This window comes from Echinops telfairi, unplaced genomic scaffold, assembly GCF_000313985.2.
Source record: "Echinops telfairi isolate 266 unplaced genomic scaffold, ASM31398v2 ScPeMD7_12;HRSCAF=54, whole genome shotgun sequence".
Taxonomy (NCBI): domain Eukaryota; kingdom Metazoa; phylum Chordata; class Mammalia; order Afrosoricida; family Tenrecidae; genus Echinops; species Echinops telfairi.
In genome coordinates, this window is record NW_022103909.1 from 1,748,550 (window position 1) to 1,765,807 (window position 17,258).

Here is a 17,258-nt window from a genome sequence, read left to right on the forward strand (position 1 = left end):
GTGAAAAACAAAATGGGGCAAAAACACCCAGTGGGCCGGATAGATGTCCTCGGCGGGCTGCATGTGGTCCACGGGCTGTAGTTTGAGGACGCCTGCCCTAGGCTCTCCTTGCAACCATTATTTTAAGCAATCCAACCTCTCCGTGTTGCTCTGTCTTTGCAAGCACCATCCTTCATGCCGAACCACTCTTCCCGTGGCCTCCACCGGGTGACCGCTGCAGGAGCCTGAGGGGCACTGGAGTGGGTGCTAAGAGACAGAACAAACTCGAGGGCAGTGAGTTTTCACACTTCAAGATCACCTCCTCTCCGAAGACAGTCCAACCAACTCTCACAATGATCCTTCCCTCCTGTGCATCCTCACAGCACTCTGTACTGGCTTCTGCTGGGGCAGTGAGCACAGGAGATGTTGGTTTGTTTTTAAACATCAGTGCCTCTCACTGAACTGAGGCCCTTGGAGGAAGGGCCTGTATCTTCCATTCACAGTGACTTTCTCAGCCCAACAAGCCAAGTAAAAATAAGCGTGCCCACTTGGCACAAGGTAGACACTTCTTAGGTTTGTTGACTATCTGAATGACTCTCTTAGACATAAGGCAATGACGCAGCTCAAATCAATTCACCTGGAGCTACATCTGAGGTCTGCTAGCTGCCCAGCTCAAAGTATGCGGTTGCCTTTCCACCACTGAGCTCATCCACATCCACCCAAACCTTCATTAACTTAAGTTTGAAAAGTTTCCCCTTTTCTGTGTCAGGCGGACACCATGCCCAACAGAGGGCACAAAACAAATGAACGACAACATTCGTATGGCATCTTACTGCTGCGGCGGGGGAAGGGTAGAATCAGATCTCAAAGTGACAGTGGAAACAGAACAAAACCCCTTCCCTGCCAACAGCATGGCATGGTGGAAAGCCCAGGAGTGCTAAAATGCTCCTGCCCCTGGGCAGGCGGGAAGCCTGGCTCTACCACATCCGAGCTGAGGGCGTTGAGCAAGTATGTTCATGTTTCTGGGCCTCCCTTTCTTAGTACTGGTGCAAACCTTACACTGTCTACTGAGCTCTCCCTAAGGTTGGAGAACTCCGTGACTGTGGAAATGTGGGGATGATATTTGGAATCCGACTGGTACCACTAAATAAATTAGCAAACAAACGAGCAAAAGATAAGCAGGTTTGAGGGAGGGAGAAAATGAGTTCCATTTCAAACACACTGCGTTTGAACTGACTTTGGGAGACCCATGTAAAGATGTCTACTTAGGGAATGTTCTAGGCTGAGGATGCTCGTTTGGGAAGTCTCGGCCCTGAGAGACTAGAACCCTCCCCAGTGAGAGGAGCAAGGCCCGAGGACTGACCTGGGGGATCATCCGCATGGAAGGGCAACGTGGAGGAAGAAGAGCCAGGAAAGGGAGAAGGCGCAGAGCACACCGAGCTTCAAGGAGGATTAGGCCAGGGAAGTACAGCACTGCACGGATCAGGGGGCAGTCACAGCGGCTCAGTCAGATAAGCACTGGAAAAATGAAATTTGGCAGTCTGAGGGCTTGGAGTATTTTATCTTGAGACTGCCAGTAGTGAGGGCAGAGCAGGCTGCAGGGGTGGCGGAGTGGGTGAGAGACATGCAGGTGGTGAAGGTGAGTAAAGATGAGTCACTGGGAGGGAGGGGGAAGAAATGGGGAGCTGATATCAGGGGATCAAGTGGGAAAAGAAAATGAAGATGGTGGCATATGTGCAAAAGTGCTTGACACACTGGAGGAATGTATGGATTGTGCTAAGAGATGTAAGAGCCCCCAATAAAAGTATTTGTTTTAAAAAGACTAGTCACTGAAAGTTTTACTGGCACTTCAGAATATGAGGCCAACTGAGGGTGCCTTCTGTCTGAGGAGGAGCCAGCATGAGCGCACGCGTGTGAGTGTGCGTGTGTGAGTATGCATGTGTGTGTGTGTCTGTCTGTCTCGTGGGGGTAGGGAGGGAGTTTGGAAACACGGTGAGCAGAGGGAAACTGAGAAAGTGACGTTCCAGAGGAGGTGGGAAGGGGATACAGTCCAAGAGGCAGGACGAGAGGCTGACCTGAAAATATGGACGGGCCACACTGCCCATCGCCTTGTCCTCTGAAACCGGATGAATCCTTTATTCAAACGTGATGCTCTAGTCTAGACACGATCGAGTGTCAGGAATAAGAGTGCATCTTCAGCGCTTGATCCGAAATCACAGCGCCAGAGTCAGAGTTGGCAAAACTCGTGTAATGGACAGCACGACAGACTGACACGCTATCAGGAGAGAGCAGTCCCTGGAGAAGGACATCATCCCTGGTCCACTGGAGGGGCAGCGAGAAACAGGAAGGCCCTGGTCCCGATGGACTGACCCAGTGGCTGCAGCAACGGGCCCAAACATGAGAGGGTGGCCTTCTGTCGTGCACAAGGTCAAGATGGGTTAGGGCCGACGCGATGGCCGTGTCAAGCGGGGTTCTATGTAAAGCACCATGTGCGCAGCTCTAATGCCAATCTAGAAACGAGGAGCAAGAGCAGTGTCTTCATGCCAATGGCACTGCCTTGCTCTCCTTGGCTGGCGTGGTGCTTTCAACATGGTTCATTTTGTGCCGATGGAGGTCATAGTCATAATTGGAGACCTCCCCCAACTTCTAAGTGGTCATTATTAAATACAGTGAACCCTCGCCACTTCGCGCTTCGACTTCCGCGGCTTCACTCTATCGCGGTTTTTGCGTAACAGCACCCACTGCCTACACCCGCTCCTTCAGAGGAAAAAGATGGCGACCCACCTGTAGAGTACATCCCTTAAGTCATTTCATAGGCTATTGATTACAGTATTTGTAAGAACTATGTATAATAATACTGTATGTGAAATATGTACTACTGTAAACTAGATGCCATAAATAATATAATAATAAGTGATAATTGTAATGTCCAAAATGTTTTACTGTATTTTCCCTTTTTTGTTTAATAAATTGGGTAATACGAGTGTAATGGTGACTAAAGGGTGTTTTTTCATGTCCTCTATGCTCTAACTATGAAAATATTTGATTTACAAATAAGGAATCTTACTTCGCGGAATTTCATTTATCACGGTAGGGTCTAGAACCGATTAACCGCGATAAACGAGGGTTCACTGTACCTTCTTTTGGCAGATCAACTTTGTTAGTATCAGGGTTCATGACCCACATCCCGGAGAAACCATCAGAAGCTAGTTCCCATCTATGGAATTGTATGGCCGAGGCCGTTAGCGCGTCTCTTCCACACAACGGGGCTGAAAACTTTGGAATCGTGACTTGGTGTTTCCACCAGGGATGAAGCAGACCTGACGGACTCTCTTTCGCTCGGTTTAACTGCAAGCGCCTTGCCGTCCACATCAGCGAGGAAATGTGTCGGCCTGCTGCCTGTGTAAAAATCCCAGACTGACACAATCTGTCAGCAGAACGGCAGTCCTGGCTCTGAAACAATCCAAAACGCCTGCTTCCTGGGGCTTTTACACGACGCTAATCTAGTACTTGCTAAAGACCCGTGTCAAGCCCACAGCATCAAGTCAATTCCGCTGCATAGTGACCCCGAGGGACAGAGTAGGCCTGCTCCCTGGGGTGTCCCAGAATGCAAATCTCTCTGAGAGCAGATGCCATCATCGTTCTCCCGCACGGGCCGGTGACTTCCCAACCGCTGACCTTTCCGGGAGCAGCTCAAGCAGTAAGTAACCCACTGCTTGGCCAGGGCACCTGAAAAGCCTGCACAAGCACCAAATATTGAGGAAACTTTGGGTTTTCCGGGTCTTCCAAGCTGAGTCGTGCGAGCAGTGTTCCACCTGAGGCTAACTTCAAGGTTGGCAGCTTAAACCCCCAGCCCCCCAGGAGCTCTGTGGAGGAAAGGCCTGGGGAGCAGCCTCCATAAATGAGTCAAGGAAATAGTAGGCCGCAGCTGTACTCTGTAACATACAGGGGATCACAATGGGTTTGAGGATCTTCATGATCTGTACCAGAGGGCACCCCAACCTCACCAGTCCCTGGTCCATACGAAATATGGGGGCAGAGACGAACAGGCACGACTCAGGTCTCCTGCTACAGGGAGCTTCATCAACCAATGGACCAAGCTACTAAAGCCCCAAGCCCTCCACCCTCCTCCTCGTAAACTCGGAGGTCCAGTTCCTGTGGGCTGCTCCTTGTCAGGACTAAACACAGGAGGAGTGTAAGGCCGGCCTGCTCCAGCCAAAGGGGAGGCACCACCAAACACATCCTGAACTTTTCTGGGAACTGGGCTGCAGTCTAAGACTTTTCCCACCCTAAGCGTCTTTCTACCTCCATCCGCAGGTATCACACCGCCCTGCATCACAGTTTGAAGGTTCACCCGGATTTCTCCAGCACGAGTCTTCCACATCTAGTAAAGTCTCAGGAGTTTCTTTCTTGGTGAAGTGAACTACACTGCAAATACTAACTTGACAAATGGACTTCTTAAAGCCCCAAGGAGGGTTTCTTTGAGAAGTTATCTTCTCTTAAATAAAAGTGTTAATATTTTATTCTATTTTAAAATTCTGTAACTGTAGTTAACGAATGAGTGAACGGGAGGCACCAACATCCGAGATGACTGTAGAAGATTTGTAGAAAGAAAAATGACCAGTTCTTTCAAGGCTTTCAGTGCTAGCCAGCAACTCTCTGACACTCAGGAAGCAGGGAACAAACTTGCACAAGATGACAGAAATAAGTTAGTGATCACATCAAGTCCACGCAGTCATACAATGGGCAGAGGAGCGCAGGCTAGACTGATGCACGCGGTAGAGCAAGAGGGCAGACATCAGTGCAATCAGCACAAGGAAAAGAAAGGACTCGCTGGCAAAGCTAGGATCGACCTGCCGTGTGGAGTGGCTTCCTGCCTGCAATGCCTCATTCAAGGCAACGGTTTCAATTCAAAGTAAAACACCCCAACCTGCCGTCAAGTCAACTCTGACTCATAGTGACCTTACACAGAGTTTCCAAAACTGTAAATCTTTACCGGAGCAGACAGCTTCATCTTTCTCCTGTGGAGCAGCTGGTGGGTTTGAACTGCCAATCTGCGGTTAACAGCCAAGCACTTAACCCACCGTGCCACTGAGGCTCTATCACTGCTGCTCGGCCAACCTCTTGCTCCTCTCCTGTTGACTGGTCAACATGGCAGGGAAACGGAGAGGGTTTGGAGTAAACCAACATCCTCCTGCAGTCATTTCTAAACGTTCCCAGCTTCCTAAGGCTACTGGGCCCTTTCGCTCTGCCACATTGAGTGGACGAGATCAACTCCCCTCCATGCGTGCTCTGGAAGCCAACACATCCCACTTCGTTTAAGACTAGTCTGAAAGTTATTCCTTCTTTTCGTGAGCTTACTCTCTTCTACCTCCAACTGACTCTTTCCCTTCTTCCTATAAACGTGTTCACATCTCTCTTCAGCTTCAAACGATGATCTAAATGTTTCCCCCAGCTAGCCACCACCCTGGCGCAATCCCTTCCCACCAACGTATCTGCGATGTGTATTCTGCGCTGCCTAAATCCACTACTTCCTCACCCATTTCTTCCTCCCTGTAAAGAGCCTCAGAAACTCACAGGGGCAGCACTTGATGGCACTCAGTCTTTGCCAACACTTCCCTAGCAGATGCAACGGCACATGCCTGCCACGCCCCAGACCACCTCGCACCAAAAATGCGTCTTAAGGGACATCGCAGGCTTGTTCTCAAGCCTGACTCCTCAAGCTGCTCACCCAAACCTGACACCCGCTTCACCCTGAGGATTCTCTTCTTTGGGCTTTGAAACCTTAGGCCTCACCTCCTCCATCATGGTTCTCCTCCCACTACAAAGTGTGGGCACTTCCCCCAGCTCTGTCCAGGCGTTTCCCCTCTGTGCCTTCAGGCGGTGTCTCCAGGTGGGTGGCTTGGGGGCAGACCTCTGCTAAGCCCCGCCCTTCACTCAGTCTCTCTCAATCCATCCCCAGCCACAAGGGGCCGCGGAGCCCTGCCTCCGAGGGGTCTCGAGGCTGTTGTCTTTACAGAACAGCTCTTTCTCCCACACAGAGCCTCGAACTAGAACCAATCTCTCTGCCGTTGGGTCAATGCCACCCACAGGGACCCCACAGGGCCTGATAGACTGTGCCCTGTGGGCTTCCGAGACGGCCAAGCGGCTGGGTAGGTTTAACTGTTTGCCCCACCAGGCTGGACGCCTCTCAAAAACACGTCCACAAGGCTAGGACTTCCCAGCGGAGGCTCACCACTGCCCCACTTCAATGTGCTCCTGCAGTCAGCGGTTTGCCCTCCATTCCTACTTGCACCGAGCCAGTAGGGCCCTTAATACAAACTGGCCGGCCTCTCCCCGATCGTTCCCCTCGGCTCAGTATATGTCATGGCTACATTCTGACCCCCTCCCCTTGCGCCAGTCCAAACCGTCTGGCAGCCCCGTCACAGCTTTTCAAGGGCAGACCTGGCTCCTGCCTTCACTTTCTAAGGCCTCCGCGAGTGGCCTCCAGCTCTCCTCTCCTGGACGATTTCCCACCGCTCCTCATTTCATTCTCCACACCTGTCAAACCAGGTTACTCAGGTGTGCCTCAAATGGCTCGGGCCTCGGTCCCCAGCCTTTCGAGAATGCAGCAGCCCACCCTTTGCTCCCCAAACCCAAGGTCTATTGAAATCCCACTCCTACCATGAAACTGCTGCGCCTCCTTGTCAAATGTACCACCACGCTATAGCTACCACATTATACATTTCTCAAGTGTAAATATGGATTTTTATTCATCTTGTTCCAGCCAAGAAAGCCCACACGAACACAAACTCACTGCCGTGGTGCCAAGTCCGACTCATAGCAACGCGACGGGATTGCAAAGCTTTATGGGAGCAGAAGCGTCGTCTTGTTCCCGCAGAGCGGTCACAGGATGGTCCGCGGCAGCCTGCAGCCCACTAGCCACCGAGGGCTGCTCTCGAGAACGCAGGGTGTCCTGCGCAGAAACTCATCCAGCACCTACTGGATAAACTGAGCATCTCTTACACGTGGCAACCCAAGCTGGTGTCCTGATATATTCCACATCAGCATATCTCATTTCCTTCAGGGAGGGCAACACAACTCACCAGAAGGTGAGCCAGAAAGGCGATCACGACGGAAGCCCTTAATTCTAAGGGCTAACATCCTTTGTCTAATATCCTTTGTCTAAGCACACTTGAGAGCATTAAAAAAAAAAAAAAAAAAAGACAGAGAGAGAGACTAATTCCAGTATTGGGTAGAGGTTGTTATACCTAGTGATCTTTAAGGTCCCCTCTAAGATTCTGAGTCGTCAGAAGTGAGGAGACAGGACACCTGGCCATCATCACCCGGCCCTGTGAAAATGTGGCTAAAATGCTGGGGAAATGATGGCCGGATCTACTTCCTTAGCCCGTACAGGGCTCATTAACTGGGAAAGGAAGTTGGATCCACTTGGATGGGTGAGAAAAAAAATGTTTTAACTAGAAAAACAACCACGTAATGCCACCTTCATGTCACAGCACTTGGAGAATACCAAGGTTTGACCAGCACCAACTCAGCAGAATTCACTCAACAAGTACTGACCGTGTGTTTACACAGGGCAGACGCTGGCCCACTGGCCAGTGAGGACACGAAGACAGATGATCGGTTACGTCTACGTTAGGTCAGGGGCCGGCAAACTTTTGAGACAGAAACGCCCATTCTGTCCCTCACAACGACTAACAGTTATTTGAGAGTCATATGCATATTTTCACAAACAAATGAAATCATCATTATCTGAATCATAGCCTTTAAAATGTTTCCATTGTCCTTCGGAGCCCACCCCGTGCTAGGTGGTGCTACCTGCTCTGAAGAAACATGAAACCAGTTTGGGGCAATAGGTTGTTTTAGTCTCTCCAGGTGGCCAAGCAATCAACGCTCCTCACAGTGATTCCCTGAGGTCAGCCAGCATCCCTTTCTAGGCGGGGAGCTGAGACCCTGCGTGGTTCAGTTTCACACCCACAACATTGCCTAGAAACAGACAGGGTGGAATCACAAGCAAGATTTCCCACCTCTTGGGAAGGTGAGGAAAGACCCTGATGGGGACTCTGTCATTAAAGTCCTTCTGGTCCAGCTATGAATCCTGGGGGAGGGGAAACAAACCCCATACGAGCCCATCATCCGTCACTGCCCCGAGGATGGCCCACGCCCCACTGGCTCACCAAGAGTGGATGTGGTGAAGAAACTAAGTGGCACACACACCGCCTTGGGTTCTAATGTTGTTGCAAAATGTGTCGTTGTTTTCCCCCATATGCAACAATGACAAAATATATCAAAGTCTAAAAAGATGTGGTGCATATTTAAAATGGAAGGCGGCAACTAGGCTTATCTTGCCAAAGGAATACCTCGTTAGCAATGCTTCAAATCACACCTAATGAGCGTAAGCCCTCCCTTCACAGCCTGTATCTGCCGCACACACCTGTGGAGAAAGTATGGAAATAGATCCATCAAGGATTTTTTGTCAGGAGCTCATGGGAATGATGAGGAGAGAGAGAGGGAGGAAGAAAGAAAGAAACACTTAGAGCCTTTCATTTGAGGAAGCTCACAGCACTAACACTACTGAAGCAGAGTGAAGGCTGTACAGGTGGCTGGTGGCAGGGTGCCCTGCCAGGTCTAACCTGACTTCACCCTGAATCTACTTTTTACCAAAGGCAGGGCTGGGAACCTCACGCGGTGCCGACAGACACTCTGGAGGAGGAGGAATCAGCTCTGGTGCAGGGGACTCAGAATGAGCAGGATGTCACAGGGTGACAGCAAAGGGCCATCTAGTTCAAGAGGAAGCGATGAGGCTAGGAAAAGAGGGGGCACCCAGGAAACAGAAAGTGGTGTCCCACAGCTAAAACACAGTATGGGACAGACAAGCAAAAGCATATATTATATAGATCCCACAGTACATCTCACACACACACACCACACCACACCACACCACACACACCCCTAGCTGGCATATATTACGGATAAGTACATGGAAGCCCAGCGCGGTTACAGCTAGAACTAGACCAGGCAGGTGCATATGCCGTTGTGCTGGCAGGTCGAGGCTGGAGTGTAGGCGGAGGCGAGAAGCTTCTTTACAAAGTAACATCCAGGGAGCAGTCAAGTGCCTCAAGAGCACATGTGCAATTGCATGGCTGTAGACAAGTGTGGTTAGCCACCGAGAACTGGATGGCACGGGCGAATAACGGGGTGTTGGCTTCTAACAAAATACTAAACCTCACCTACTAAATGTGTAAAGTGAGGAGACTGGGCTAGATGATGTCTTAAACCCCCACATTCTAATATCTATGATTCTAAGATCCTCACTTTGCAGGAAACAGTATACATGAAAAGACAAAATAGAATTTGGGGCATATATATATATACATATACATATATATATATATACATACATACATACATACATATACACACACACACACACATATATATATCCCCACATCAATCAATCAATACTGTACTTTAAAAAGCTTGTTTACAGGACTATCTTATAATAAGGTAAGGAGCCCTGGTGCCTCCTTAATATGCATACTTGTTTTTGCTAGTTCACGTGACCCTTGGGCAACAGGTGTGAACCACTTGGGCTATTTCAGTGAGCTCAGGTGTGGTTCACAACTCAAAAATTCACTGCCTTCGAATTGATGCCAACCCATAGCGACCTTATAGGGCAGAGTGGAACTGGCTATGTGGGTCTCTGGTTCTGTAACTCTTTACGGGAATAGAAAACCCCATTGTTTCTCTCTGAGCAGCTGGTGGTTTTGAACTGTTGACCTTGCAGTTATCAGCCCAGTGTGTAACCACTCCATCCCCAGGGCTCCTCAGGTGTTGCTAGTAGCTGCTTAAAAGAGCTTGTGATGGAAATCGTCTCAGTCAAGGGCGGGCTGTCTCTTGGTTACTGCTAGTGGGTAAACGGGAGCCTACTATTTACTGCCTATCTTTCGAGTTTTTGACTACACCATTGTCTTACCTATTTTTGAAATTAAATGAAAAAAGATTTAAGCCTTCTTTAAAAATCATGATTTACTCAAAACAGTCGAGAAGTACAGCACCCCACCCCACCCCCCAAAAAGAAAGAAAGATAGAAAAACGTAGATTTTGGAGCAAAGTATCAAGAGCTAAAGAACATTTAAAGCTGTAGCAGTGGGAGGCCCACCAGCAACGGAGAGAGGGTGACCCAGGGTGTGTGCGGGACCAGCTGGACAAAGGCAGTGTGGAACACAACTCAGGCAACACTGTGGGGACATCGAGCAGCTCCTGCCAGCTCCCAGGGACACCGGCACCCCGGGCAGCGTGGGGCACAGCTTCCAGGCCTTGGGCACCTAGAGATTCTGAAAGCCACACTGGGACAAAACCTTACTAATCGGGAACTCGTTCTCTCTCCCCTAAAACAAAGAGGGGCAGAAATGAGAAACACGTTGGTACAAGGGTTAACAACGATGATTCATCACTTATAAAATAAAACCTACTGGGGAGAGAGAAAAAAACACAACAAAACAAAAATCCCGGAATCTAGGAATCTGTGTCCTTTAGCAACAAAGAGATCCTAGTTTGCCGAGGAAACACAGCCCTTAAGCCCAAACCCAAAGCGACGTCCTCTTAAAGGCATCCCTCCCCTTCTGATGTTGTGATTTGTGGGTTAATTCTTAGTATGCTTCCTTACAGGTGGGGCCTTGCTAATTTAGTCTCACAGAGGCCTACTTACTCCAAAAACCAAACCCACTGCCATCTAGTCAGTGCTGACTCATAGCGGCCTCTGGCGGTTTCTGAGACTGTAACTGTGCATGGGAGTAGAAAGCCCAGTCTTTCTCCCTTGGAAGTGCTGGGGGTCTTGAACTGCCGGCCATGTGGCTCACAGCCCAATGCGTAACCACTACACCACCAAGGTTCCTACAAAGGCCTATTTAGTAGTAGGTATTTGTAATTCCAGCAAAGATGTCCACATAACGTTAGCAAGCATATTATATTTAATCACCTTAAAAACGTAACTTATTTTAAAAAGGACAAGAAACCCATCTGAAGTGATCACCACGTTTTCCCTTCACAGAGGTGGTAGCTTGACTGCTTTGTAATGATCATGTATAGTCTGCAAGGTCGGATATTTCACGATTAAAAGAAATTATGAAAACAGAAATACCGTGAAGCTCACCCTTCCCAGGGCACATCTATGCCGGTGGGGAAGTCTCAGGCTGAAGTCGATCTTCCTGTCATGAAAAGCCAATCTCAGGCTGGAGGTCCGTCAGCAGCAGGCGGTCGGCCCTTCCAATGAGTCACACCGAGACCCTCGAAGACCCACCCACCTTGCAAGTTCACATCCACACCAGGCCGCCACCCGCTGAGGCTACCTACGGTCAGGAACCAGCGCAAATGGCCCCTGCAGGAAGTGGGGCTCCAACAGCGATGGTCTCTACTTTTCAGATTGCCAAGTCTTAAAAACTGAAACTCAGTCTGCACTGGGGTTGGAAAAAGAAATAGTAGAAACAAACACAGAGGATTCAGCCGACCCAAAGGGGTTTATGTATCTGCTGCTGCTATGAAAGTTCTTTGTGGGAAAGTTACCCCAATTGGCAAAACTTATTGGCAAACTTCTCTCAATAGGTACGGCCTAAACCCTGCAATTCATCATTTCTTTTGACTTCTAGTAAGATCATGGATACAAGGGCAGGGGAGAGGAAGGAAATACATCTGAGGATATTTCAAAAACTAGCAATGAATGAGATCCTTTTCTAAAAACGGCCCACTATTCCAGGTTCTCCTGGTCACTAACCCAGAAAGTTAAACCTCACCTCCTCCCTCACCCACCACCCTGACTTAGCAAAGGCCAGTGGAAAATCCCACAGGCTTTAGGAAGGAAGAGTGAATAAGGGTATCAATGGCAGTTTATGAATAGTACTCAGCTGCAGACTTTCTGTATGATAAAGTCCTTAGAAAGCCTATTGAGTTAGTTAATTGTGCCAGCCTGGCTGATAATCACATGTGGGGCTAATTGAAAGGCGGAGGGATAAATGGGTGGTGAAGCCTCGCCTTTCTAGTTCTCGGGTCTCTTGTTTTGTGATGGTTGCACCAGGGTGCAGCTGCCTTAGCAGTTCCCTGCTTCAGCTTGCAAGATTGACTTCCTACAAGACATCCCCAAGAAGAAGCCACATGGACCTATCCCGAAGCAGCCCTGGGTGCTGGAGCAGCCGTGTGGAGACCCCTGCTAGTGCTGAGATGCTTGTTCGTTCACTGACTCAGCTTTCCTCCTGCAGTCGGCACCATTGCCTCTGTTTTGTGAGGTGGAGGACTTTGTGGACTGGTGTTGGGTTAATGGGTTAATGTTGGACTTGTGGGTTTGGGCAGCATTGGGTTGGCATGTTTTCATGATGCACATTTTCTTTACATAAAACTCTCTTTTATACATGAGTTGCTGTGGATTTGTTTCTCCAAAGTACCTAGACTAACACACCTATCCAACCGCCCAGTGTCTAGATGAGGAAACTTAGGCCCAGAGAGATGAAGGGACTTCCCAAAGGTCATGAACTAATTTTGAACATTCCTCCCACCCCTTTCATCCATGGTTGTCTTTCCCCACTAGTAATTAGAGATCGTTTGAACACAAATATAATAAACAAATCAATAATAAACAGTGTGGACTGTGGCAGAATCAGGATTCTGCAGGTCCAGCCACTGTTCTTTATTACAAAACAATGCATTTTGTAATCTAACTGGCTTTCCAGTGGCAGCCACTGCTCCCGCTGCTCTGAGCGGCACCGGAAGTCCCAGGGCAACGTGCCATTTTGCACAGCGAGGACCATCACTGCTTCTGCTCTGCTCAACTAACGACAGCCACAGCAAGAGAGCTGTGGGCTTACTTTGACCCATTATGAAGTCCCCCACAGTCCCCCAAAAAGCTGATTCCACCCCCCTCTCAAAATTGAAAGACTAAATAAAAGGCCTCTTGGTTAAGGGGGCCTTGCTGTTTGTAACTATATAAATGCACAACGCCGTCTCCCACCGCATCTGGAGAAACATTATCACTGTAATTCTTAAAATGACCGTTATTCACTGAGGGAGCCCCCTAATGCGGTGTCTGGTGTCCATCTTTAATAATATTCCCGGGCTAATGACTCAGCAGGCGGAGGACCCGGGAGACGGGGCTGCCTTGTTATGAAGAGACAATCCTGAGGAGAACACCCAGGGCTTCGGTCCAATCTGTGTTGGGCCATCAAAATGAACGCCTCGGCCCAGTGGGGCGGCTGTTCCTTCCCTCATGCTCTCTACTTGCAAGCGTAACAGAACTGGTTCTGGGGTGAGAGCCAGTGCTGGCTCAACCCACACAAGTGGGCAATACGGCCACGGACCAGGAGTCTGTCCTCACTGCCCCAGTATGGTTTCCTGGATCAGATTCCTCTCCCCAGCGGCTACACCCTAACGCCACAAAGGGAACCAACCGGAGATGAGTGCAAACCCCCCACTCATCTACAGTACCGGGCTCTGACGATGTTGCCATAGGAACATCATCTTTATAGTCACAGACAGACTGGGTGCGGGGATGGGAGGGGTGTCAGAGATCTCACAGGGCTATGTGACCACGCCATCCTTCTTGGACTCTATGAGACGGTCTCATTTCGTTTATGGCCTCCCTTTCTGACCTGGCCTGGAGCCAACAGCGGAAATCTTATTAACAGAGCTGAGATGTGCCAAGACCCACAAGAGACCCTCTGCCGTGTTTAAATGGAGAAAGAATCCCCCCACACCGGAGCTGAAACGAAAGCTTAAGGCCTTATGCAAACTTAGGCAAAGAAACACGGGGTACTTCCCCATTTCCCCGAGCCTGTTAGGAGAGAGGTTTTCTGAAGCGGCTTCTCCTCTTCCAACTCACTTTCTGCGTCAAATAGTATGGGTCAAAGTCCTCCAGGGGAACGGCAACCAGGCCTTGGGGGATGTCCCCGTAGATGAAAGGCAAACTCTTCCCTGCTTCCAGGTCACTGTTGGGCTTGGGCTTGTTGTCCTCGTCATCTTCCCGGTGGCTGCCATCGGCCTTCGGTGGTTTCTTGAGCTTGCTCTCGGCGATGCGCCTCTCGATGTTTGCCAGCGACTCGGGGGTGAAAGGCTTGAAACTATCAGGGCCTGGTGGTGCGAGCAGCCGTGCTGCCATCTTCTCATCCTGCAGCAGCTTCGTTAGTTATGCTGCGTCCAGGACAGGTCAGCTCTGGAAGAAACAGCAACACGGACAGCATTAACCCATCACCGCGTGGAAAAGGGACCAGGCCAAGCCACAGCACTCCCCACCTTTATCCACAGCCCCGGCAGCACAGGAAGCCGGCTTCTTCCACACCCTGGTGCTTTATCCCTTCAGAAAATCAGTGCCACTGACGGACCGGGTGATGTTTGTGGCCCCCGCACCCCACGGAGGGGGTGAAGTGAGTGAGACCAAAGGGTGGGGTCTCCTGGATGGTGGGTACTTCTCGCTTCCTTAGATACAACTCACTGCTGGGAAGCAGACACACCAGAGACGTGTGCCGTCTCCTCCAGGAGCGCCTACTCTAAACTCTCCTGAAGGCCAAGCTGTGCTCAAGCCCCCTTCTCCTGCAATGCCACTCCCCAAAGGGACCCTCTTCCTCCCGAGGGTGGCACGGGGTCACGTGACCCTTCTCAAAGTTCAGTTTTTAAAAACAGAACAGACCCTTCCGAAATCTGGAGGCACAAAGGCAGATAAAAGTCGGTCCCGTCTGCTTCGGCGCTCCTGTTTCTAGTTATTTCTCAATTCCCTACATTGTGTAAAATCTGTCAAGAGTAAATGCTCAATGCTCAGGAGGCTCTTTCGACAAGCCCAGCCTTTTCCAGGGACAAACACAGGGTACTTCCCCACTGTGTAGAGGGCAGACCGCGGTCTCAGTGCCTACCACTTGGCGCCCGGCAAAAGCGAACGGAGTGCTGGCATCCTGGAGCACGCCGCAGCAGGGAGGTGACACCAAGTGGGAAGGCCGGAGAAAGGAGAGCTCAGGAAAGAGCCCAAATTCCCTTCCAGAGAGAAAAAGCCAAGAACCACCACGCGAGAGTCCACAGCTTCTAAGTGCGGTATCAGGATGGCCATGGAGATACGCCGGAGATACACACTTTCAAACGGAGGAACCCCTGAAGTCAAAAGCCCCCGCGTCTGGTCACTGCTGCCAAAGGACCCAAGCCCGCGTGTCTTCCTCTGAGAGCCGGGAGGAAGGGCTTCCCTGGCAGTTCACCACAGCCTGTGGTGCTCTGACCCCCTCGGTTTTATTGGAACTTTTCCCCCGTGGGAGGAACGAGAGGGGGTTCTTTGGTGAAACATAACTGGAAAATATGATTAATGGATAGAAATAAAGAGATCCGTCACCTATTCTACAAAGACAATCGAGGATTTTTTTTTTAAGACTAAAGATGGTTCTTTCTCTTCTACTTAGGCCCCAGGGTCCACCATCAGGCTTACAGCCACAAAACCTGGGGTTCCTCAAGAACAGGAGTGGAAGGAGTGCTAAATAACTTGGGGTAACTCACGTAATTCCACCGGATGAGACCCCAGCTTTCTTTAGTGATAGCGATCTAGGCTTAGGGCCACGAAGAGCATGGGTCTACATGCAGGCTGGTCCGCTCACAGACCTGCCTGCAGCAGGAGGCCAGAACCACAGCATAGAGACCATTAGCTTCAAACTGCACACACACGAACCTCTGTTCTATTGACGCGGGAGCGGTGCGGGGGGGGGGGGGGGGGGGGTGTCTAAAAATCATTCTCATGCACCAAGTATAGACTTTTAGAGATGCAAGCGATTTTATCTAGCCTATTTTACAGCTGAGGGACAAAAGCCCTCATGGCCCAGTGGGTCAAAGTGCTCCATTGCTAAACCAAAGATGAGTGGTTTGAACCCACGAGTTGCTCAGCGGGAGAAAGGTGTGGCGGTCTGCTTCCATTGACACAGCCTTGGAAACCCTGCTGGGCAGTGCTGCTCCGCCCTCGGAGTTCAACTGGACTTGCCAGCAATATTTTTTTGTTTTTTTACAAGACTGAAAACTTGCCCAACTCACAGACGCTTGCCAAACTGAAGAGCCGACTCCCCAACTCGTACTTGTTTTCAACAACCATCAGTTACTCACCTGCCTCTCCTCCCCTGCCCCTGCTACTCCCCAAGCGGAATAGCTGGACCAAAGCAAATCAAATGGAAATGCCAGAGCTTTACTGAAACCATGTCTTTGTTCATCATGTTTTCTCTAGCTTTAATATCTTTTCTCTCATTGATTTCTTTCCTTCTATCTATCCCTAAATGGCCTGCCCCCCTCCCACCCACCCCCAACCAATCCTAACTCCTCCACAAAGCTCCCAGCAACTCCAGGCTTTGCAGCAGCTTCCCCTTTCTGAACTCCCATGGCTCCTCGTGATCTTAACTCACATTCACCACACTGGCTTCTGGCTTTGTTCTAATTCAGAACCACACACAGAGGAGGAAACTGAGGGGCACACAACTAGTAACAGCTTGCCCAAACTGACAGAGTTGGGGTTCAAAACACCCCATAGCATTTGTTTGGGACGTAATCATTGCCAAATGATACAATGTGTGAATATCTTGCCTCCCTTTTTCCCATGGGGGCATGGATGGGGTCTAAAACTTTTATATTTCTTTCATACAAAATAGATTATTTCTAGAACCCAGAATGAGTCGGGATACCTGGGACTCCTTGGGTCCCACATCTGTATTCATTCCCAATGCTGGGTCACCCTTTGTTCCTGCTTGGAGGACAAAGGATACGGCAAGAGTCAGTCGCAGAAGATGCGGACAGTCTTGTGCTCTAATGGCTTGCACCTGGGCTCTTCACAGGTAAGCCAGCCCCAGGCTAAAGCCCTCCACCTCTACCTTTGCTTTCCAGGTCTTGTTTCCTCCTCCCTAGCAAAGACCAGGCCCCTCGGTTTCCCCTCGTCGCATGCTCACTCTTCCCTTATCGGCTTCTCCGTCATCTCCAACCCTCTCTTCCTTCAGCTTACTGAAAACACTCTGCCCTGGTTCTAAGCACAGCTCCCATCTCCTTTCCCCCTAACGCTGCCATTCTTCCGTTTCTTGGTCACATGCTTTCTGGTAGGGAATCTCACAACTCAAAATAGTGGAGGATTTGCACATTCTGTTGCTAGCTCGGCTGCTGTGAGCCCCAAACCGTCTCACGGGGATGTGTGAGCACTTCAACATGACAAACAACCTCAAGGAGTGCTCACCTCCTCACTTCCCAAACACATTCCTCTTCCTGGCTCTTCCCAGCCACCCAGGTGCAAGCTC

The 17,258-nt window shown here is 50.0% G+C and overlaps 1 protein-coding gene across 4 annotated transcripts in view; it reads right to left on the minus strand.

Annotated features, from left to right (window-relative positions):
- The window catches only part of SCN8A (sodium voltage-gated channel alpha subunit 8), a 172,543-nt gene extending 158,378 nt beyond the window's left edge, over positions 1 to 14,165 (minus strand). For all 4 annotated transcript variants that reach the window (XM_030884781.2, XM_030884780.2, XM_004711370.2 and 1 more), the window contains exon 1: positions 13,847 to 14,165. In XM_030884781.2, the coding sequence (XP_030740641.1) occupies positions 13,847 to 14,122 (276 nt within the window). In that variant the 5' untranslated portion in view covers positions 14,123 to 14,165. The remainder of the gene's footprint in view (positions 1 to 13,846) is intronic.
- Positions 14,166 to 17,258: the final 3,093 nt, after the last annotated feature.